The following is a 25,653-nucleotide window of genomic DNA, read 5'->3' as shown; positions in this document are numbered from 1 at the left end:
AACTGCTAAGGTCATCAGTCCCTAAGCTTACACACTACTTAACCTAAACCATCCTAAGGAGAAACAGACACATCCATGCTCGAAGGAGGACTCGAACCTCTGCCGGGACCAGCCGCACAGTCCATGACTGCAGCGCCTGAGACCGCTCGGTTAATCCCGCGCGGCTCTTTCGGACATGCCCGAAAGGACAGATACCATCTTCATATATATATAAGGCGCAGAGCCTATTGACCATCTTCTTCCGTGCGGATGCACAAACAGTGCCCCCGAACTCTTACGGGTTTCGAGTCCCGGTCGCGGCACACATTTTCAACGCCTGTATGCAGCTAAGGGTGTTCATTTCATTGTAATTTCGTTCTAACGAGCTACATGGTCATCGATGGTATCTGTTCTTTCGGACACGTCCGAAAGAACAGATACCATCTGCATATATATATATATATATATATATATATATATATATATATATATATATATATATATATATATATATATATATATAATACGGGATTAACCCATCGCTTCACGGAGAACTTGCAGGTTCTTGTTGGATGAATGGCATGTCGCGCCGTTTTGTTGAAACTAAGTAGTTTTCGTAACGAACGACGAGGGCTTGCATGTAAACTGCTAAGCACACGTTCGATGTTCTCGGGAGTTCGGACGTCTTTCTGACGACCTGTTTACTTTCGATTCGATGTATTGGCAGAGCAGGAATTGTATATCGCAGCTGAATTTTAAAATGCTTACGAAAGGCACGTTGCACGTGCGCGTCAGATTCGCCGTAGCGAAAATAGCACTCCACCGCGAACACACGATGGTGCTTCGACCAGTATGACATGATTAATGACCCGTATATGGAATGAAACTTGATATTCCGCACTTTCTCTTGTTTTTAGCGTTATTCAAATTTGAAATTGTCAAAACATTGTGAAATATACTATATTTTTTAAAGTGAGTGCCCGTTTCATAGTAGAGAGAAATCGTGTCACATAATGATTGTATGTGCACGAGAAGCGTGAGTTTGGGAGTCGTGGGAGTAGAAGGTGGAGATTCTGCACGGGAAAGTGCAACAGATAGGGCTTCCCTACGTACGGAGGAGGAGAGGTCGAGATTCATTATGAGAAAGTGCGACTGACAGAGATTCCGAGTGTGTAGGTGAAGGAAATGTGGAGATACTGCGTGGGAAAAAGTAACTTACAGGGACTCCCCAAGTGTTGATAGGGAAGATTTTGCATAGAAAAGTACAACTGGTTAGGATTACCTAAGTGTTACTCTCCGCTGTCTGTCAAGCTTGGAGCAAGTACAGTGTTTCTGAAACCACAAAGTTTCATGCATTTTGCGATTAACGTTTTTGGTTTAGAGAGAGAAGTTCATTTTACTTATGAATTACTTAGTTTTGTGTTGTTACGCCTTGTTGTTTGAGCGTATTAAGAAAGTGGCACTAGCTCTGTATACATTGGTTTGTGTGAAAAATTTTACTTAAGTTTTCGATTCCTTTCAGCATTATTTGTGTGCCGTTTGATTTTCTGTTCATATCGAAAAGTGGCCCTGTATATTAAAGTCTAATCAGATAGTGATAACGCATATTGCCTTTTCATATTAAATGATTGACTGATTTCGTTACTTCATTTTTAATATTTTTTACAATGTTCTCACCAGCCCCGTACTCCACGAGGATGTGGTGCCCTAACAGCTTCCTTCATGACAAACGCCATACCTCCCAGAGATCAGCGTACACAACATATTGATTTTTAGTTTTAAAAATGAATGCCATTAGTTTTCTTCCTTTCCTATGTTGCTTTATTATACTTTCTATTTATGCGTTTCATTAAATACGAAAGTAATCCCAAAAGTAAGGTCTCCTATTTTTTTATAAGTACATAGATCCGTTTATTTCTACAATCGCTTACATCAGTTTACAGCTTGAACATTCAGCTATTTTTCGACATAATCACCATTTCTGACGATGCATTTTTGTAGATGGTGTGGCAGTTTTTGTATGCCCATGTCATACCAGCTCGCCGCCATGCTGTTCAGAAAGTTATGAACCTCTTCATTCACCTCGTCGTCGGAGCTGAATCGCTAGAACCACAATTAACGCTGACATGTACTGTGAGACTATGAAAAAACTCAAACGGGCAATTCAGAACCAGAGAAGAGGAAAGTTGAGCAAGGGCGTACACATTCTCCATGACAACGCTCGCCCACACATCGCTCGGCAAACCGTTGCTCTCCTGCAACAGTTTCAGTGGAACATAATCACCCACCCACTCTACAGTGCTGACTTGGCGCCCAGTGACAGTCACCTATTCCCGAGGTTAAAAGAACATTTGGCCGGAAAGCGATTCAGCTCCGACGACGAGGTGAAAGAAGAGGTTCATAACTTTCTGAACAGCATGGCGGCGAGTTGGTATGACATGGGCATACAAAAACTGCCACACCATCTACAAAAATGCATCGTCAGAAATGGTGATTATGTCGAAAAATAGCTAAATGTTTAAGCTGTAAACTGATGTAAACCATTGCAGAAATAAACAGATCTATGTACTTACAAAAAAATAGGAGACCTTACTTTTGGGATTACCCTCGTAAGTAATAAGGAACGATTAGTGAAGTGTTTTATATGGATGTAGCCCTGTGTGGTGCTGAAACATGGACGCTGAAAGGAAGAGAACAGAACTGATTATAGCCTTTCGAGATGTGAAACTAGAGAAGAACGGAAGATGCGAAATGTAAAGTCAGGGATGGTGTCGTATTACAAAAGGTGAACACAGAAAGACAAATACCGGAATCAATAAAGAGGAGGAAAAGGAAAATGGATAGGAGACTGGGTGAGGGCAGGTTATGTAGTTAAGCATGCTCTGAAAGGAAGGGCAAAGAGGAGGACTAGAGGAAGAAAAAGATACTAGTTTGCTGAATGAATATTTACTGTGGAGCGAAGTGTGCGATGCTCTCAAAATTTCCGGCAGATTAAAACCGTATGCCGGCAGACAGCATTAATCTGCCAGGAAGTTTCAAGACATCAGTTAATTGATAAGCTCAAGGTAAATGCATCATATGCATATGGGAACATGGAGGACTGGCAAAAGTAAAATTTAACGATTATGGCCGTGACTCATGTGCAGGGTACACCATCACCACCACCATCATCAATATACACTACTGGCCATTAAAATTGCTACACCAAGAAGAAATGCAGATGATAAACGGGTATTCGTTGGACAAATATATTATACTATAACTGACATGTGATTACATTTTCACGCAATTCGGGTACAAAGATCCTGAGAAATCAGTACCCACAACAACCACCTCTGGCTGTAATAACGGCCTTGATACACCTGGACATTGAGTGAAACAGAGCTTGGATGGCGTGTACATATATAGTTGCCCATGCAGCTTCAACATGATACCACAGTTCATCAAGAGTAGTGACTGACGAGCCAGTTGCTCGGCCGCCATTGACCAGACGTTTTCAATTGGTGAGACATTTGGAAATGTGCTGGCCAGGGCAGCAGTCGAACATTTTCTCTATTCAGAAAGGCCGTACAGGACCTGCAACATGCGGTCGTGCATTATCCAGCTGAAATGTAGGGTTTCACAGGTATCGAATAAAGGGTAGATCCACGGGTCGTAACACATCTGAAATGTAACGTCCACTGTTCAAAGTGCCGTCAATGCGAACAAGAGGTGACCGAGACGTGTAACCAATGGCACCCCATACCATCACGCCGGGTAATACGCCAGTATGGCGATGACGAATACGCGGTTCCAATGTACGTTCACTGCGATGTCGCCAAACACGGATGCGACCATCATGATGCTGTAAACAGAACCTGGATTCATCCGAAAAAATTACGTCTTGCCATTCGTGCACCCAGGTTCGTCGTTGAGTACACCATCGCAAGTGCTCCTGTCTCTGATACAGTGTCAAGGGTAACTGCAGCCATGGTCTCCGAGCTGATAGTTCATGCTGCTGCAAACGTCGTCGAACTGTTCGTGCAGATGGATGTTGTCTTGCAAACGTCCCCATCTGTCGACTCAGGGATCGAGACGTGGCTGCACGATTCGTTACAGCCATGCGGATAAGATGCCTGTCATCTCGACTGCTAGTGATACGAGGCCGTTGGGATCCAGCACGGCGTTCCGTATTAGAATCCAGAATCCACCGATTCCATATTCTGCTAACAGTCATTGGATCTCGACCAACGCGAGCAGCAATGTCGCGATACGATAAACCGCAATCGCGATAGGCTACAATTCGACCTTTATCAAAATCGGAAACGTGATGGTACCCATTTCTCCTCCTTACACGAGGCATCACAACAACGTTTCACCAGGCAACGCCGGTCAACTACTCTTTGTGTATGAGAAAGCGGTTGGAAACTTTCGCCATGTCAGCACGTTGAAGGTGTCGCCACCGGCGCCAACCTTGTGTGAATGTTCTGAAAAGCTAATAATTTGCATATCACAGCATCTTCTTCCTGTCGGTTGAATTTCGCGTCATCTTCGTGGTGTAGCAATTTTAATGGCCAGTAGGGTATCAATATCATCATGATGCGACTGTGAATCGCTCCCCCATCCGATCTCATATCTCGTTACCAATACCCTAGGGTGTAATTATCGTAAGATTTGTTATCCCTTTTCCACAATACAGTGGGGTTTTGATAAGGTGGGGTGTCGGTGACGCACCAGGTTGCTGTTGCTGTTGCTGTTGCTGTTGCTGCTGCTGCTGCTGCAGCTGCTGCTGGTGCTGCATCTCGTCCTCGGGCACGACGGCGGTGTCGTCGTCGAGCGTGTAGTCCACGGAGCTGAAAGAGATCTGCTGCGCCAGCTCGAAGGCGGCGCCCGCGGCGCTGGCCGTCTGCTCGACGTCTAGGTAGTTCTGCGGCACGAAGCCCTCCTCGCCGCGGTAGTTGCGCGCCCGCAGCCAGCCGTCGCCGTCGCCCTCGCCCACCACCTCCAGCTGCTCGTTCTCCACGATGCTCAGCTCGTCCGCGTTCTGCGCCTGCGCACGACAACGCCCGACGCAGCGTTCAGAGTCAGCCAACTACTGTGCCACCTTCCAAAGCTGCGGCAAAACACGAAACAGTTATTTGCATGTCATAAAAGTATTGTCGCTACATTAGCGGTAGAGGCACGTACGCATAGGCTCCAACAAGAGGGTTGCCCCCTCCTGGAATCTTAGGTACTGACAGAATATAGTCCCCCACCGTAACCATATAGGGTCGCTACGTTACCGGTAGAGGCACGTACGCATAGGCTCCAACAAGAGGGTTGCCCCCTCCTGGAATCTTAGGTACAGACAGAATGTAGTCCCCCACCGTAACCATACTGGGTGATACAAAAAGGTACGGCCAAACTTTCAGGAAGCATTCCTCACACACAAAGAAAGAAAATATGTTCTGTGGACATGTGTCCGAAACGCTTACTTTCCATGTTAGAGCTCATTTTATTACTTCTCTTCAAATCACATTAATCATGGAATGGAAACGCACAGCAACAGAACAGCGTGACTTCAAACACTTTGTTACAGGAAATGTTCAAAATGTCCTCCGTTAGCGAGGATACATGCATCCACCCTCCGTCGCATGGAATCACTGATGAGCTGATGCAGCCCTGGAGAATGGCGTATTGTATCACAACCGTCCACAATACGAGCACGAAGAGTCTCTACATTTGGTACCGGGGTTGCGTAGACAAGAGCTTTCAAATGTCCCCATAAATGAAAGTCAAGAGGGTTGAGGTCAGGAGAGCGTGGAGGCCACGGAATTGTTCCGCCTCTACCAATCCATCGGTCACCGAATCTGTTGTTGAGAAGCGTACGAACACTTCGACGAAATGTACAGGAGCTCCATCGTGCATGAACCACATGTTGTGTCGTACTTGTAAAGGCGCATGTTCTAGCAGCACAGGTAGAGTATCCCGTATGAAATCATGGCGGTGAATCGAGGAAGTACAGTACATACTGACGAAACTAAAATGAGCTCTAACACGGACATTAAGCGTTTCCGGACACATGTCCACATAACATCTTTTCTTTATTTGTGTGTGAGGAATGTTTCCTGAAAGTTTGGCCGTATCTTTTTGTAACACCCCGTATAGCCTCCGACCGAGTGATGTGCGAAATTTCAGGATAGCATGGCATTCCTCAACATTTAATAAGGTCAATGCAGAGTTTGTATACTGACTACAGCACCAAGATACGCGTTGACTCATCCAGTAGTACTGCAGCGAAACGAATCACACAAAGTCGTCCTTTATCGCTCAGACTGCCGAAAAAATACACTATGTGATCAGAAGTGTCCGAACACCTGGCTGAAAATGACTTACAAGTTCGTGCCCACCCCCCCCCCCCTCCACCTTCGGTAATGCTGGAATTCAGTATGATGCTGGCCCACTATTAGCCTTGATGACAGCTTCCAATCTCGCAAGCATACGTTCAATCAGACGTTGGAAGGTTTCTTGGGGAATTCCAGCCCATTCTTCACGAAGTACTGCACTGAAGAGAGGTATCGATGTCGGTCGGTGAGGCCTGGCACGAAATTGGCGTTCTAATACATCCCAAAGTTGTTCTATAGCATTCAGGTCAGGACTCTGTGCTAGCCAGACCATTACAGGAATGTTATTGTCGTGTAACCACTCCGCCACAGGCCGTGCATTATGAACAGGTACTCGATCGTGTTGAAAGATGCAGTCGCAATTCCCGAATTGCTCTTCAGCAGTGGGAAGCAAGAAGGTGCTTAAAACATCAATGTATGCCTGTACTGTGATACTGCTACTCAAAACAACAAGTGGTGCAAGCCCCCTCAATAATAAAGCACGACCACACCATAATACCACCGCCTCCGAATTTTACTGTTAGCGCTACACACTGTGGCAGATGACCACCGGGCATTCGCCATACCCTCACCCTGCCGTCGGATCGCCTCATTGTGTACCGTGATTCGTCACTCAACACAACTTTTTTCCGCTGTTCAATCGTCAAATGTTTACGCTCCTTACACCATGCGAGGCGTCGTTTGGCATTTACCGGCGTGATGTGTTGCTTATGAGCAACCGCTCGACCATGAAATCCAAGTTTTCTCACCTACCGCCTAACTTTCATAGTACTTACAGTGGATCCTGATGCAGTTTGGAATTCCTGTGCGATGGTCTAGATAGATGTCTGCCCATTACACATTACGACCCTCTTCAACTGTCGGCGGTCTCTGTCAGTCAACAGACGACGTCGCCCTGTACACTTTTGTGCTGTATATGTCCCTTCATGTTTCCACATTACTATCACATTGGAAACAGTGGACCTAGGGATGTTTAGGAGTGTGGAAATCTCGCTTACAGACGTATGACACTAGTGACATATTTTTGGGTGTGTCCGAATACTTTCGATCACACAGTGAAGCTTTTGTGGATTGTGAGAAATACGTTCTAGTGGTGAGCTCTGAGTTGTGGGAAATTTCAGGAGAGTGTGGATTCCTCAACATTCAATAAGGTCCATGCAGAGTCTGTATGCTGATTATAGTACCAAGATACGCGGTGGCTGAATCAGTAATTTGGAACGAAACGAATCAGACAAGTAGTGACACAAGGTTGTCTTTTATCACATAAACAATCATACACTGCCGGAAAAAAATAGTAGAGAAAGTGCTACAAATATGGTATACCATTTTGTTTTTCGTTCATAACTTTTTCAGTTTTTCACATTAAGCAAACGTATTACCTTTAGCACATACTTTAGGATATATTTTAATGCTTCCTCTATTTTCGAATACATACTACGTTAGGAACTTTTCTAAATTAGGTTTAACACAATGTTTGACATTTTTGACACTTCAGATTATAGGGTACAAATATGGAATAGTCTATTCGTTTCAAGCTTGTTAAAGTTAAAACAAATAAAGGAAAACCTAATAATTCATTGTCAAAAAAAACCACGAAAAACATAATAACAATAGAAAAACACACGAAATATATCATTTTCAGTTATTAAATTTATTACTCTAAGTCAGTGGTTCTCGAAGTGTGCGCCAGGGCGCACTGGAACGCCCTAAAACATTTACGGGTGCGCTCTGCAATATTTTAGCAAAACATGTTGCCAAATATAAAAGATCATATAGCTACTCAATTTTATCCATTTCACGACAGGTATAATACGGAAATCCTTAAGTTTTATCTGATAGTTCAGGTTGGTTAAGGAAACAAGGTGGCTTATTCCCCTTGTAGTGTCGACAGTTTTCGGAACGTTGCATGCCGACTGTCTGCTGTCTTGCATTGCTGCTAATCTTAGCTATCTAACAGCAGCGGCTGTTTGGGAACTGGGCAAAGGCATTTCAAAATAATGACTGATGATAAAACAATCGCTGGCCCATTGAGGGCATTCATTACACCATCAAGAAGTGTAAGGAATTCTAGGAAAAGTGTAGCTCCCAATGGGCGAGAAAAATAATTATTCGGATGGCAGAATGATGCGATCTGGAGAAAAAGAATAGTCAGATAATTGTCACATTGATACAGTCATAACAATATGCAGTGGTGGGAGCGATTAATTCATTTAATAATGAATGTGACCGTATTTATAAATGTAACACTTCATCCGTGGTAAAGTTTGGCGTGGACAACTCAGTAACTTATTTCATATGTTACAAAAAGTTTGCAGTTCAAGACTGCAACCGTGGACTGCACGTTTCTTTCAACATAATGCTTCGTGGTCATTCATAATTAATAGATGCCTCAAATGCTGTTTTCTTAACTCCTTGCACTAGAACTGCATTACAACAGCCTTACCTTAATTTCACAATTTTTGATAGAAATAATGCGCTTTTAGCGAACCCCTTTTCCTTGTGTCGCTCTCAAAGTTAGTAAATAAGCAGTGAGTTAATCCAACCGTTGTCAAGCGTTAATGGTTTCTCGTCAGATCCAAACGTTGAGAATCAGGAGAAAATGGCGAAAAAATATTTGACAACTGACGGATTTTTTCGACAGAAACTCTTACGGATATTATCTGATCAGGTTGTGGTTTTCTTTCGAAGTTGATTTGCCTATGGAAGTTTTTCTTTTATGGTGGTAGCCGTGTTTAAATTGAGCCTTGTGCACTAAGCATGTGATCACAAATTGTCCTTAGGATTCGGAAGGTTTGGTATCGTTCCCAATGATTGCGAGCCTATTCCATCTGACTCCGAGTGGCGCTGCAACAGCACGTAGGACGTCAATTGCACATTATTATTATTATTATTGGCCATTATGACCTATTTAGGTACCGCGACAGTGTATCAAAAAATTATAAGTAACATCCGCAGCCAGTCACTTTTTAATAATATTTTATTGCAAATGCATACCTTTCTGTTGGCAATACCATATTATTGAAAAGAGAAACTGGGACAGGAAATTATTTATGAGAGATGCTCATTGTTTGACCTCGAGCTGCCCGTGACTATAATAATTTCATTTCATGTTCTTTGCTACAGGTGAGTAGCACATGTGAACATGATCGTCATTGTTCATGAAGCCTTGCTACTTCTGAGCGTCATTTCCGCTGTAGTGTAATGATCCAGCGGGTTCATGACAGAAGCTTCCAGCAAGGTTAACGGAACTTGAAAATTATCGTTGGCAGCACTGTTAACTCATTGAGGCACAAAAATCCAGGACCAGAAGGAAAACACGATTCTATTGTTATACGCTTGACTTTATCACAGTGCTTTCAGGTGCTATGTCAGTAAAGCGCGAGAACTGAATCTTAAATGCAAAATACAATTGAATAAAATGGGTAGATTTCTGCAAAACAAGGATGCTGTCGAAGAATCCTATTGTGGAAGTGAACAAACGCTTAGTGCAAGTAAAAAAGTAGAACAGGGGCCTACTCGCCAATGAAAGCTACTTAAGCTGCGGTTTCACTTGGACTGGGAGTGAAGATTATCCTTTCCCACTATGCTTATTATGTGCGTATAAAATGGCAAATGAATTTCTGCTTCCTAGTAAACTGAGCAAACATTTTAAAACAATGCATTCACATTTGCCAGATAAACCTGTAGGCTATTTCAAAAGATTGTCTGAAGAGCAAACAAGGGCAGCAAATTCTTTTAAAAGTGTAATGTCTGTTTCTGATAAAGCTCCGTTAACTACTTGCAAAGTCTCTGAACTAATAGCAAAGAGTATGAAAGCTCATACTATAGGTGAATCACTTATTTTGCCTGGTTGGAAAAAAAATGGACATGAGGATGCTAGGAAATGAAGCAGCTATGAAAATAACCAATATGCCTTTGTCGAATGATATAGTTCACAGGCGTATTATAGAATTGTCTACTGATATTGAGAAAAATGTATGCAGTTATAAACTCAAACAGTGAAACTTTGAATTACAAGTTGATGAATCAACAGACATCACCAACCACACGCAGCTCTTAGCATTGGTCCGTTTCATTAATCAAGATCAGATAGCAAATCAGTTTCTTTTTTGCATAGAATTAAGTGTATCTACTAATGGTGAGAACGTTTTCAACATTTTAAATAATTATCTTAATAAGTGGCTGCTAACATGCAAGTCGTATGTAGGCATTTGTACAGACGGCACCCCTCCAATTGCAGGCTGTGTTAAGGGCCTTATTTCTTTTGTAAAAAAGAACAAAACAAAATGAAGATGTTATAAATGAAGATGTTATCATAACTCACTGCTTTCTGCATGGGGAGGCCTTAATAGCAAAAACATTGGGAGAAAAACTGAGAGGAGTCTTAGAGCAAGTTGTTCGGATGGAAAATTTTATTAAAACCTGTCGAAACTCGTTTAGTCGAAAAACTTTTTATCGTAATGGAGTCAGAACACAGATGATTGCTTTTACACACAGAAGTCAGGTGGTTGTCGAGCATGAGTTATGACAAGAACTTCTCCTGTTTTTCGAAGAAATGAAACATTAACATGTCTGAAATCTCCTTCGGAGTGAATTTTGGGTTACCAGATTGCAATATTTGGCCGATATAGTTCAACAGTTCAATATTGTGAACACTAGCATGGAAGGGAAAGGAGAAAATATCCTCACACCCAAACACAAAAGTAAAACGTTTCACAGAAAACTACAAATATGGAAAAGATAAGCTGTTCAAGGTAACCTGGAAATATTACCGTTGGTAAGGAGCACGTGCATAAATTAAATACTTCCAATAGTAGTAGATAATTTAAGAGGTTTAGAAGAGAAACTGAGTTCATATTTTCCATCCCTCAACGCTGAACAGTACGATTGGATTCGAAACCCATTCATGGATGCTTCAGGTGGTTCCGGCTTAACATTAACAGAAGAAGAACTGGCAGCTGTACCTACTGATCGTGACTGATGGTTAAGCATAAGGAATTGTCTCTTGAAGCATTTTGGATTTCTATAAAAGTAGAATATCTGTCGATATCTAAAAAGGCTTTACTTCAATTTTCGACGTCATATTTCTGTGAATTAGGATTTTCTGCTCCCACCACAATTAAATGTAAAGAGAGAGGAACTCTTCAATGTATTGCCTAGGAAATGAGAGTTTGTCTTTCAAATGTATCTCCAAACACTGAAGAAATCGCGAGGACACATCAGGCTCATGTTTCTCATAAATACTAGAAAGAGTAGACGTAAGGTACGTTTCATTTGTATTGCATTATTAGTTTTCTCTATAATTTGAATTAATCGTTAGTTTTATTGCATTATTGCATTTCAATACGTTTCACTTAATAGTTTCTCTTGCCTTTCGTGTTGACAGGGTAGGAGGCAACACGGCGCTCGGCCGTCGCGTTTGGGTGACAATTGTGCTTCATGAATCTCTCACATTTTTACACAAAAATTATTTGTTCATATTGTGATAATGTATTTTATTAATATAATTTGTATTTTCTGTAGTCTGGACGCGAAATTCAAAATTAAATGTCTTAATTGTCATTTTATCACAATTTTTATATCCTGTATTGACTGTTGTAAAATGTGTATATAGTGCGCCCACAATTATTTGCGGCCTTTTAAGAGCACCCGAAGCTCAAAACGTTTGAGCACCACTGCTCTAAGTAAATTCGTTGCAGAAATCACACAGGTATCGTCCTTTACCGTAACCTGCACATCCAGTGTGCGCCCACATTTCTCTCATTAGACACATAATCCTTTCTTCCTCTGCCTCGTAATGCGAAATTTACCTGAGTGGGTGCACTGCTGTCCAGAACATTGCTGTGGGTGGACGAATCATCTCTCACACTAAAGGCATCATCCTCAAAACCAGATGATTCGCAGTTCCTAGTCTTTGGCGGCCTCTGATTCTTTGTCTCCGGTTTATTTTTTGCTGTCGACGGTACTTCAAGAGCTCTCTTGTATGTAGACAAGGTTAGGACCGCTGAAGGACCTGTTTTTCTTACCCTAGTGCCTGGCCTCTTCGTTATTTGTGCAATGGATAAGATTTGCCAATGTGTAATTTCAGATGTGGCTACAGATGTTCCTCCCTCGACTTCAACATTAGCCTTTCCACATTTAGAAGGCACAGCTCCTGCAGATGGTTTATTGACTGGATCATTGGCTAAATTCTACATTATTCCTTCAATGCAGGCAGTGAAATCTGCAACCGTGAAAATATGAGGGTTTAATGGGTGTATTCCTGTCACCCTAAACCCATTGACTGCTGTCTCCCCTGTCTGGCACTTAAGGTAGGCCTTCCCATTCAGTTCGGCGATATCCATGTTTTTTAATGGACGTGCATTTTCCATCATCCATACGTGTACTGGCTTCCGCAGAATGCGCAATAATGAACCCTTCGGCCCCACTAATTCAATCGCGGCCAAAGATTCACAAGCAACATTGTCCTATACGCCCGACAGCGAACTCATAAAAGAGCCCATTAAAAACTTAATGAGATTCTCACCAATACCTTTACATTTGAAGATAATTTTTGTGTAAACAAAAGCTATGTGCTTTAGGTAATCATCAAAGACATTGTGATACCAAACAGCCAGATTCGCCTCCTTTGATATAGTTAAACAGTATAAATCATATCATTAAAAGAAACAATCTTATTAATTAAAAATAACTTTCTTGGATATGAGAAGATCAGGCTACCTGACATTTATGAGCTTCACATAACTACTTCAACCTTAAGAGCAAATTTTATGAACGGGAAGATGACCTTGTAATGGAGAGTTGCCTATCTAGTTTGCTAACCAACATTTACATATATCGCTTACAAGCAACACTTTTCAGAGGCAACACGACAACAACAAAAAATCATATTATACAAACACTACGTGAATGACACCCTTACGTTAGTTGAAGGAACAGTGGAAGAAAATGATCAATTTGCACAAGAGCTTAACAAACTACACCAAAACATAATGGCATAAATTTCTTGGATCTAAATATTACTAAATATAGCGATAAACATAAATATAAAATAATCAGAAAACTCAGTACAATGGCTGACACAGTCAACAGCTCGTCATGTTACCCAGAGTAACACAAAATGGCATGTTATAGGGCAGCAATCAAGAGAATGGAAAAACTCTCTTTGGATGCTGAAGATAAACTACAAGAACTAAAAACGATCAAGCTAATAGCCCACAGAATGGGTATAGCTCTTACACCATAACTAAATTTCACAACAGAATTAACAATAAATACAGTAATAAAGATGGCTGTAAGTCCAAATCAAACCACTTATCACCAATAGTTGTTCAAACTCTGTGAAACATGTCTGCACACCATTGATTAGTATAGTGTTACATCAGATTGAAAACTTACTACGTGCCAAAAACATCAATATTAGTTTTTCCACAAACAATAAAATGAAAGACAAAATTATACACAACTTAAACTTATAAAATGAAGTAGACCGCTATTACAGCCTTTGTGGTGTCACCGCCAGACACCACACTTGCTAGGTGGTAGCCTTTAAATCGGCCGCGGTCCGTTAGTATACGTCGGACCCGCGTGTCGTCACTATCAGTGATTGCAGACCGGGCGCCGCCACACGGCAGGTCTAGAGAGACTTCCTAGCACTCGCCCCAGTTGTACAGCCGGCTTTGCTAGCGATGGTTCACTGACAAGATACGCTCTCATTTGCCGAGACGATAGCATAGCCTTCAGCTACGTCATTTGCTACGACCTAGCAAGGCGCCATTACCAGTTACTGTTGATACTGTGAATAATGTACCTTCAAGAGCGATGTTCACCATTTATGGATTAAAGTTAAGTATTCCACCAGCTACGTCCGTTTTTTCTAAATTCTAATTTCCTTGTCCTGTTCCAGACCTCACGCCAGCCTGCCTGAGCTTAAACGCGTGCCTTTCGGCTTCCTCTAGTAACCCGGTGTTGGCTCTCCTGCCAACCCACAACAGCCTTTGTAAACTAAATTGTACTGTGTGTCCTAAATTTTACATTGGCCAAACTGGTAGGTCTTTCAACATACGATACCGCGAACACAGGGATGCTGTCCGGCTCAACAACCTAAATAAGCCAAACTGCGCTTCTGACTTGTTCCAGCATGGAAACACAGAGTTAAGCAGTGAATAAAACTTAGAGGTATTACACTTTGCCGTAAAAGGAGTTCATATGAATTTGTACAAGGAACTAGAAATATACAACCGCATCCACAGTAAACCTGACTGCAGCCTGAATGATCAGTTCAATTAAAAAACAAAATGTACTTTCATACAATTTCTATAATTTGAAATGAAAGAAATGATAATTAATTTTTCGAAAGAAAATTCTTCTTTGGGCATTACCAACATTTTCAAACCTAAACAATTAATGCTTTTGTATGTCCATCCTTGTGACTGGAGATCTGTGGGACTTTAGCCGTTCGCTTACGAAAGAAACTGAAATACCTAAAACCGTCCTTATGATGTCATTTACTGAATGGCTACCAGTTTCAGTGCTTCAGTGCACCATCTTCAGAGTTTAGCCGATGCCTAGAGGGTTAAAACCATCCGTATACACGATGCATCAGTAAGAAATTGAAACACTTACAGCCATCCTTATGATGTCATTTATTGTATGGCTGCGAGTTTCAGTGCTTCAGTGGTTCAATGCACCTTAGCTGATGTCGATAGGGTTAACACCATCCGCATGCACGATGAATCAGTGACCAACATCTGTTATGGTTTTCGCAGGCTGCCTGTAATCGTGATGAAGTCTCTACAACCATCAACTATCAACTAACTTGATAGTTGACGGTTGGAGAGACAACTAGAAAATGGCAGCATGAGGAAGGCTTTGGGTGTTTCATTTTCTTACATAAATGTGTAATCGTATAAAATTATCTGTACTACGTAGAAGTACCTTCGCAATTACTCAAGAAGTGTGCCATATCTGTACACATATCACGTTCTTTGGCACATCATATCAGTAGCCGATGTGTATGCCATCTTGTATTTAGCAGTTCATTGATCAGCACGGATCGCAAAGGAAGATCAAATCTCTGCCTTATAATATGTAAATGGGATCTTTTTAATGAAGTATGCAGTTATAGAGCGTATGTACAGAAGCCCCAAAGAAACTGGTATAGGCATGCTTAATCACAACAGAGATATGTAAACAAATGGTTCAAATGGCTCTAAGCACTATGGGACTTAACATCGGAGGTCATCAGTCCCCTAGACTTAGAACTACTTAAACCTAACTAACCTAAGGACATCACACACATCCATGCCCGAGGCAGGATTCGAACCTGCGACCGTAGCAGCAGCGCGGTTCCGGACTGAAGCGCCTAGAACCGCTCGGCCACAACGGCCGGCTAGATATGTAAACAGGCAGAATTCGGCGCTGCGTGTATAAGCCACAACAAGAGTCTGGTACAGTTGTCAGATCGGTTTCTGCTGCTACAATGACAGCTTATCAAGATTTAAGTGAGTTTGAATGTGGTATTATAGTCGGCGCACGAGCGATGGGACACAGCATCTCCGAGGTAGCGATGAAATGGGTATTTTCCCCTACGACCCTTTCACGAGTGTACGTGAATATCAAGAATTCGGTATAATATCAAATCCCTAACATCACTGCAGCCGGGAAAAGATCCTGCAAGAACGGGAACAACGACGACTGAAGACAATCGTTCAGCGTGACAGAAGTGCAATCCTTAGTGCAAATTGCTGCATATTTCAATGGTGCATCATCAATAAGCGTCAGCGTGCGAACCATTCAATGAATCATCATCAATATGGGTTTTCGGAACCGAAGGACCACTCGTGTACCCTTGATGACTACGCAACTCATAGCTTTACGCCTTGCCGTGGCCCGTCAACACTGACGTTGGACTGTTGATGACTGGAAACATGTTACATGGTCGGGCGAGTCTCGTTTCAAATTGTATCTGTACGGGTACAGAGGCAACATCATGACCCAATGGACCCTGACCTGTCGGAGTGGCCGAGCGGTTCTAGGCGCTACAGTCTGGAACCGCGCGACCGCTACGGTCGCAGGTTCGAATCCTGCCTCGGGCATGGATTTGTGTGATGTCCTTAGGTTAGTTAGGTTTAAGTAGTTCTAAGTTCTAGGGGACTGATGACCTCAGCAGTTAAGTCCCATAGTGCTCAGAACCATTTGAGCCAATGGACCCTGTATGTCAGCTGGGGACTGTTCAAGTTTTGAAGGCTCTGTAATGTTGTGGGGCATGTGCAGATGGAGTGATATAGGACCCCTGACACATGACACGTACGTAAGCTTACTGTCTGATCACCTCCATCCATTCACCTCCATAGTGCATTCCGGCATTGTGCAGTTCCAGCAGGATAGTGCGACACCCCACACATCCAGAATTGCTACAGAGTGACTCCAGGAACACTCTTCTGAGTTTAAACGCATCCGCTGGCCACCAAACTCCCCAGACATGAACATAATTTATCATATTTGGAATGCCTTGCAACGTGCTGTTCAGAAGAGACCGCACTCCCTCGTACTCTTATTCGGATTTATGGACCCTCCTGCAGAATTCATGGTGTCAGTTCCCTCCAGCACTACTTCAGACATTAGTCGAGTCCATGCCACGTCCTCCTACGGCACTTCTGCGTGCCCGCTGGGGGCGTACACCATATTAGGTACGTGTGCCAGTTTCTTTGGCTCTTCAGTGTATAAATGCAAAATTATGTAACCACAAAAACCTGCGTTATACTTTAGGACACAAATGTAAAACTTGCAAAGAAGTCTACGCTACTGTTTGATGATGGGCGCAGGCCTGAAACTAATAACAGTACAAAATAACAATTAAAAAAAAAGACTTGTGGCTCCTTGCTGTATTTCCTACAGTCTAATAAACGTTAGTCTCTCCCTCAAGGCGTTACCAGTGTTTTGCGTTGCCGAATGTCCTGCGATATGTTACCCGTCTGCATTTGGGAGACCCGTACGTACCACTTTTTTTTCTTTTCTTTTTTCATTTGCTGCTTGCCAAATAAGCCTGCTGCCTGTATAAAAAAGCGGGCTGTACTACTGCAGTCGGTCTCTTAGCCGTCACATCAGTAACTCAGGGTCAAGAGCAAGGGAAAATCCACATAGTAATGAACATAGACCCATCAAACCTCCACATACTGATCTAATACATATACGAACTTGAGTTACTGATGTCCCGTTGCCCGTGTCCCGCCCCGTGGGGGCGGACCAAGTACAGTGTCAGGCAGTTTTAGTCAACAACTGAGCAGCATTTAATAATTAGGAAAGAAAAAGAAAATATTAACAAACATACTTATAATTTTAAATATTAATAATACAAAATAATCTTTAATTATCATAATTTGAAGTATACCAACTCAAAAATACAAAAAATAAAGTGATATTTACTAAGTATTCCTACACCAACAAGGCCATGAGAAGAAAACCTCGGAACATTCCTCGAGCCTTACCACTCTTCGCTTCGTACTAAATACTAGTTCTCGTATTGTGTGTCCATGTCCAACATCTAGTGGTTAATACATCTTTTTTTTGTGCATGTGTGTGTTGTGATGCTGGTGTGAGGGGCAGGGCTCGGAATGATATCATCGAGCAATGGCCCTCTCACCAGCAATATTCTACCCTATTCTATATCTAAACATACTCTAATGCCATTCATACACTCCTGGGAATTGAAATAAGAACACCGTGAATTCATTGTCCCAGGAAGGGGAAACTTTATTGACACATTCCTGGGGTCAGATACATCACATGGTCACACTGACAGAACCACAGGCACATAGACACAGGCAACAGAGCATGCACAATGTCGGCACTAGTACAGTGTATATCCACCTTTCGCAGCAATGCAGGCTGCTATTCTCCCATGGAGACGATCGTAGAGATGCTGGATGTAGTCCTGTGGAACGGCTTGCCATGCCATTTCCACCTGGCGCCTCAGTTGGACCAGCGTTCGTGCTGGACGTGCAGACCGCGTGAGACGACGCTTCATCCAGTCCCAAACATGCTCAATGGGGGACAGATCCGGAGATCTTGCTGGCCAGGGTAGTTGACTTACACCTTCTAGAGCACGTTGGATGGCACGGGATACATGCGGACGTGCATTGTCCTGTTGGAACAGCAAGTTTCCTTGCCGGTCTAGGTATGGTAGAACGATGGGTTCGATGACGGTTTGGATGTACCGTGCGCTATTCAGTGTCCCCTCGACGATCACCAGTGGTGTACGGCCAGTGTAGGAGATCGCTCCCCACACCATGATGCCGGGTGTTGGCCCTGTGTGCCTCGGTCGTATGCAGTCCTGATTGTGGCGCTCACCTGCACGGCGCCAAACACGCATACGACCATCATTGGCACCAAGGCAGAAGCGACTCTCATCGCTGAAGACGACACGTCTCCATTCGTCCCTCCATTCACGCCTGTCGCGACACCACTGGAGGCGGGCTGCACGATGTTGGGGCGTGAGCGGAAGACGGCCTAACGGTGTGCGGGACCGTAGCCCAGCTTCATGGAGACGGTTGCGAATGGTCCTCGCCGATACCCCAGGAGCAACAGTGTCCCTAATTTGCTGGGAAGTGGCGGTGCGGTCCCCTACGGCACTGTGTAGGATCCTACGGTCTTGGCGTGCATCCGTGCGTCGCTGCGGTCCGGTCCCAGGTCGACGGGCACGTGCACCTTCCGCCGACCACTGGCGACAACATCGATGTACTGTGGAGACCTCACGCCCCACGTGTTGAGCAATTCGCCGGTACGTCCACCCGGCCTCCCGCATGCCCACTATACGCCCTCGCTCAAAGTCCGTCAACTGCACATACGGTTCACGTCCACGCTGTCGCGGCATGCTACCAGTGTTAAAGACTGCGATGGAGCTCCGTATGCCACGGCAAACTGGCAGACACTGACGGTGGCGGTGCACAAATGCTGCGCAGCTAGCGCCATTCGACGGCCAACACCGCGGTTCCTGGTGTGTCCGCTGTGCCGTGCGTGTGATCATTGCTTGTACAGCCCTCTCGCAGTGTCCGGAGCAAGTATGGTGGGTCTGACACACCGGTGTCAATGTGTTCTTTTTTCCATTTCCAGGAGTGTATTTAGCATTCAATACTACTACACATTGCCATATATAATTACAGTTTTTTACGTAAATTTACACAAAGTTCTACAACAAAATGTTACAGGTGTGAATCAGTTAAATTATCCAGCTATGTGTCTGTATCATTATCAGTAATATGATCATCGAGTTCCTCAGTACTGCTATCATTAGTTGAAGATCTCCATCCTCTCTGTCTGTGTCTCCACGATCTCCCTCTATTGAACTCAGCTTGTAATTGTCTGCTATATTATTTAATTCTGTCCATTTATCTGGGACCCTAGTGGAGTTGTAGATATTAAACTGCCTCAAATCTGATTGTCGTATATGTGAATGTAACACACAAGAAATACGTACCGTGTAGTTGTAGAGTGCGATGCACTTGAAGGTCTGCCCCGGCGGGAAGATGCGTGGCTCGGCGTCCTGTGCGCCCATGGCCTCTGCGTCGTGCTCCGTGCCGGTAGAGTCCGCCCCCGCGGACGGGGGCGGCTCGCTGTCGTCGGGCGGCCCCCAGTCCACGTTGGTGGGGTCGTCCCAGCCCGCCGTCAGCTGCTCCAGCCGCTGCCGCTCCGCCTCCACCATGGCTGTCAAAGCGAGGCCTCTAAAGTCTACCGGCACCCAACAGGGCACGAGAGAGCGCAGGCGCGTGGCCAGAAGCCAGTACGTGGAGTGCAGCTCTATTAGCAGTGCAAGCCATTGGCAACAGCAACTGGGGTAGTACCGAATGGTTTTAATTAAACTTTCCCTATTTAACACGCCATAACATGGAAACAAATTACCGTTCGATGGCTATACTTGGTAGCGTTAATATCAAGGACATTGGGAAGAGAAATAATGCAGATTCAGTTCAGTTGAAACACTTTTAATGTGCTGCTACGGTACATCATACCATTACATACTGGTACCATTATTGCTACAAAAGGGGCTCAATATCCAGACACTCTGGGATGATGAAACAGAGGATGACACGCGTAAAGCTAAAATACTAAACACCTTTTTCCAAAGCTGTTTCACAGAGGAAGACCGCACTGCATCTCCTTCTCTAAATCCTCGCACGAACGAAAAAATGGCTGACATCGCAATAAGTATCCAAGGAATAGAAAAGCAACTGAAATCACTCAACAGAGGAAAGTCCACTGGACCTGACGGGATACCAATTCGATTCTACACAGAGTACGCGAAATAACTTGCCTCCCTCCTAACAGCCGTGTACCGCAAATCTCTAGAGGAATGGAAGGTTCCAAATGATTGGAAAAGAGCACAGGTAGTCCAAGTTCTGAAGAAGGGTCGTCGAGCAGATGCGCAAAACTGTAGGCCTATAGATCTGCTGTAGAATTTTAGAACATGTTTTTCGCTTGCGTATCATGTTATTTCTGGAAACCCAGAATCTACTCTGTAGGAATTAACATGGATTCCGGAAACAGCGATCGTGTGAGACCCAGTTCGCTTTATTTGTTCATGAGACCCAGAAAATATTAGATACAGGCTCCCAGGTAGATGCCATTTTCCCTGACTTCCGGAAGGCGTTCGATACAGTTCCGCACTGTCGCCTGATAAACAAAGTAAGAGCCTATGGAATATCACACCAGCTGTGTGGCTGGATTGAAGAGTTTTTAGCAAACAGAACACAGCACGTTGTTATCAATGGAGAGACGTCTACAGACGTTATAGTAACCTCTGGCGTGCTACAGGGGAGTGTTATGGGACCATTCCTTTTCACAATATATATAAATGTCCTAGCAGATAGTGTCGAAAATTCCATGCGGTTTTTCGCGAATGGTGCTATACTATAAAGAGAAGTTGCAGCATTAGAAAATTGCAGCGAAATGCAGGAAGATCTGCACCGGATAGGCACTTGGTGCAGGGAGTGGCAACTGACCCTTAACATAGACAAATGTAATTTATTGCGAATACATAGAAAGAAGGATCCTTTATTGTATGATTATATGATAGCGGAACAAACACTGGTAGCAGTTACTTCTGTAAAACATCTGGGAGTATGCGTACGAAACGATTTGAAGTGGAAAAATCATTTAAAATTAATTGTTGGTAAGGCGGGTGCCAGGTTGAGATTCATTGGGAGAGTCCTTAGAAAATGTAGTCCATCAACAAAGGAGGTGGCTTACAAAACACTCTTTCGACCTATACTTGAGTATTGTTCATCAGTGTGGGATCCGTGCCAGGTCGGGTTGACAGAGGAGATAGAGAAGATCGAAAGAGGAGCGGCGCGTGTCGTCACAGGGTTATTTGGTAACCGTGATAGCGTTACGGAGATGTTTAGCAAACTCTAGTGGCAGACTCTGCAAGAGAGGCGCTCTGCATCGCGGTGTAGCTTGCTGTCCAGGTTTCGAGAGAGTGCGTTTCTGGACGAGGTATCGAACATATTGTTTCCCCCTACTTATACCTCCCGAGATGATCACGAATGTAAAATTAGAGAGATTCGAGCTCGCACGGAGGCTTTCCGGCAGTCGTTCTTCCCGCGAACTGTACGCGACTGGAACAGGAAAGGGAGGTAATGACAGTGGCATGTAAAGTGCCCTCCACCACACACCGTTTGGTGGCTTGCGGAGTATAAATGTAGAAGTAAATGTAGAATATGCCATCCATCAGTGTCCAGAAGTGTATGAAAACGCGGGATTGCATCTTGCACAGCGGATCGAAGCATGTGTGTATGCATGCTGGCTACCTGATATGCTGCCCTTCAGATCAGCAATTGTGTGAACATTCCCTTGGTAAACCCTGTCCTTCAGGTAGCCCCACATCCAGAAATCACAGGGAGTGAGATAAGGTGGTCGTGCTGGACTAGAATTTGGAAACGATCGGCTGATAATTTGATTGTTCCCAAATGTGTTTCGGAGAAGCAGGTGAACTTTACGATCGATGTGCCGTGGGGCAACGTCTTACATGAAAACTGTTCAGCTGAATGCGTCTCTATCCTGTAGGGCTAATATGATATGCTGTCGAAGCATATCGCACTAACGTTGGCCAGTCACACTGGATGTTTCGGTCCTTGAGCGCCAACCTGTTCAAAAATGAGTGGGCCGATGATGAACGTAGCCGTGAAGCCACATCATAGGGTGACACGTACATCATACAGAGGAACTTCATGCAGAGTGACTGGAGGTGAAGATCCCCACACTCGGCATTTCTGTATGTCATAGAAAAATTAACTTCGTCTGTCCATAGGATGGTCCAGAGCCAGCCTTCATCACCTTCAATCCTTGCGAGAAAATCGAGAGTGAAGTCAACACGTCGTTGTGCGTCCTGTGGTGCAAGCCGCTGTACGATATGGATCTAGTACGGATACATTTGAGAATAGTTCGAAGCACGGGATGTGACGCAGCACGTGTCTGCCTGACGATCGGGAATTTCGCGCAGCATTGTCTGCCATAGCAACAGCGATTTCATCAACCGCCTGTGGTGCAACTGGTCGTCGGCCTCTTCGCGGAGCGACGCCCAGTTCTCCAGCTGATTGAACTACATCATGCTGCTCACAGTAGGTGGAGGAAAAGGATCCTACCGTAATCCTTTCAGCCGGAGATATTCTCGAAGGAAGCTACAGCATTACTGTTGTTATAATAATAGAGCTTCACCAATAGTGCCCTGCTCCTTTTGTCCAAGCTCATGGTTCAAATGGCTCTGAACGCTATGGGACTTAACATCTATCGTCATCAGTCCCCCAGAACTTAGAACTACTTAATCCTAACTAACCTAAGGACATCACATACATCCATGCCCGAGGCAGGATTCGAACCTGCGACCGTAGCAGTCGCGCGGCTCCAGACTGAGCGCCTAGAACCGCCAGACCATCGCGGCCGGCTCCAAGCTCATGTTGGCTCGTCAAGAAGTGCACTACGACTGGTCAGGTGTGTGAGACTATGAATCACGATGACTGATCACAACACATGGTGGGCATTGTTGGAAGTGGACGGCGAATCTGTGTCGCATGGAAATCATGCACGCCATACTCTTGACATTAGTGCTACCAAGTTTGGTACACGTACGGTAACTAGTGCCCGTGTAATAACGTATTAAATAGAGAAAGTTTAGTTGTAGCCGCTCGGCAGTGAGGTGACTAAAGCAATAGGTCAGAGATATGTGCACATACAGATGGCGGTAGCATTGCATACACAACGTATGAAAGGGTAATGCATTGGGTGGAGCCGTCATTTGTACTCCGGTGATTCACACGAAAAGCTTTCCAACATTATTAAGGCCGCAGGACGGTTTTTAACAGACTTTAAGCACGGAACGATAGTTGAGCTAGGCGCAAGGGACATTCCATTTCGAATATTGCTAGGGAACTCAATATTCCGTGATCCACACTGTCAGGAATAGGCCGAGAATATCAACAGGCATTACGTCTTGCCGTGGACAACGCAGTAGTCGACGGTCTTCACTTAACGACCGAGAGCAGCGGCTTGTCATTGATAACAGACAAGCATCACTGCGTGAAATAACTGCAAAAATCAATGAGGGTCGTAAGACTAACGTATCCGTTAGGACAGTGTGGTGAAATTTGGTCTTAATGGGCTGTGGCAACAGAAGACGGAACCGAGTGTCTTTGCTGACAGCACATCGTCTGCAGCGCGTCTCCTGCGCTCGTGACCATATCGGTTGGACCCTAAACCGTGGCCTAGTCAGATGAGTCCCGATTTCAGTCAGTAAGAGCTGATGGTAGGGTTAGAGTGGGGCGCAGACTCCACGAAGCCATGGCAAAATTTGTCAATAAGGCCTGTTCAAGCTGGTGGTGGCTCTATAATGATGTGGGCTGGAAATGGTTATGTTCCGCTACTTGGAGACCATTTACAACCATTCATGGACTTCATGTTCCCAAACTACGACGGCGTTTTTATCGGCGACGCTGCACCATGTCACCGGGCCACAGTTGTTCACGACTGATCTGAAGAACATTCTGAACAGTTCGAACGAATCAGACGGCTACGCAGATCGCCCGACATCAATCGCATAGAGGATTTATGGGATAAATTTGAGAGGTCAGTTTGTGCACAAAATCCTGCACGGCAACACTTTCGCTGTTATGGACGGCTACAGAAGCAGCGCGGCTCAATATTTCTGCAGGGGACTCCCAACGACTTGTTGATTCCATCCCACGTCGAAGCGCTGCACTATGTCGTGCTAGATGAGGTCCGACACGATATTAGGAGATATCCATTCACTTTAGTCACTTCAGTATAAAACCGTAACAAAAGTAAGGGAGAAAGGTCCACCTGTCTGACGGTTCCGCCAAATGTAAGTCGAGGCCGCAGTAAGGAGCATTTTTCATTAGACTGCATCCCATGCGCTATAATACTCGTAGATACAAACAACTCTCCCGCCATCGCCTTTGATAGTTTACCAAATTTCTTTGTGATGAATGCATAAAAGAATCAGTTTACCTTCCGTTTAGAAGGCCATTGCACGCAGCGACTGTTGTATTGACTTGTAAATAATAGATTTCAGCTATCAGTCGTCATTTTTAAATTTTATTGGCAGATCTAGATTTCAGCTAGAAACTAGCCATTCTCAATGCACTATCATTTTTGATCAATGCATGTAATGATCAAAAATGATAGTGCATTGAGAATGGCTAGTCTCTAGCTGAAATCTAGATCTGCCAATAAAGTTTAAAAAGGACGACTGATAGCTCAAATCTATTATTTACAAGTATAATAGAATAGTAGCATTCAGTACACCGCAGTGGCCTATTCAACTTACGAATTCTCCTTGCATCAGAAAAGTAATGAGAAAGGTGATAATTGCTGTGACAAGAATGTGCATCAATCACGGAACAAAGCCTTTCCACCCACATTGGATAAGGAGGCAAAGACTATCAGAAGAATGAAGAAGGAGGTATAACGACTACCCGTTCTTCTGCAGGTTTTCCGAAAGTCAGTAGAATCGATTACTGGTAAAACTAGCCTAGATGGAAATACTGTGGCTGTGATTGCTGCAGTTTACTTTACAATGGAGATGTAAACTTACATTTTAAGTCAAACGTCTAGGGCTGATAAACCACGTCACAGGTTATAGCTTTTATTTGAGACGAAATGATCGTCGGCGCTTCCTGGAGACGCCAAGTGTCCTTTTATATTCATCACTGATTGTTATAGTGTGTCTGTTTATATAGTGTCTGAATCTTCTCAGTACAATGACACTGTCACGGACGATTACAGTTCTAGTAAACGTTAC

At 44.0% G+C, this 25,653-nt stretch overlaps 1 protein-coding gene across 1 annotated transcript in view; it reads right to left on the bottom strand.

The window, feature by feature from the left end:
* The window catches only part of LOC124613554 (protein nervous wreck), a 754,174-nt gene that overhangs the window by 63,782 nt on the left and 664,739 nt on the right, over window positions 1-25,653 (bottom strand). The window contains exons 15-16 of the mRNA XM_047142268.1: window positions 19,819-20,045; window positions 4,693-5,008 (exon numbers count right to left, since the gene is read on the bottom strand). Of these exons, the coding sequence (XP_046998224.1) occupies window positions 4,693-5,008; window positions 19,819-20,045 (543 nt within the window). The remainder of the gene's footprint in view (window positions 1-4,692; window positions 5,009-19,818; window positions 20,046-25,653) is intronic.

The sequence above is a fragment of the Schistocerca americana genome, chromosome 4 (assembly GCF_021461395.2).
Source record: "Schistocerca americana isolate TAMUIC-IGC-003095 chromosome 4, iqSchAmer2.1, whole genome shotgun sequence".
Classification (NCBI taxonomy): domain Eukaryota; kingdom Metazoa; phylum Arthropoda; class Insecta; order Orthoptera; family Acrididae; genus Schistocerca; species Schistocerca americana.
Note: the sequence above shows the minus strand (reverse complement) of the source record. Positions and strands in the feature narration are given on the sequence as shown.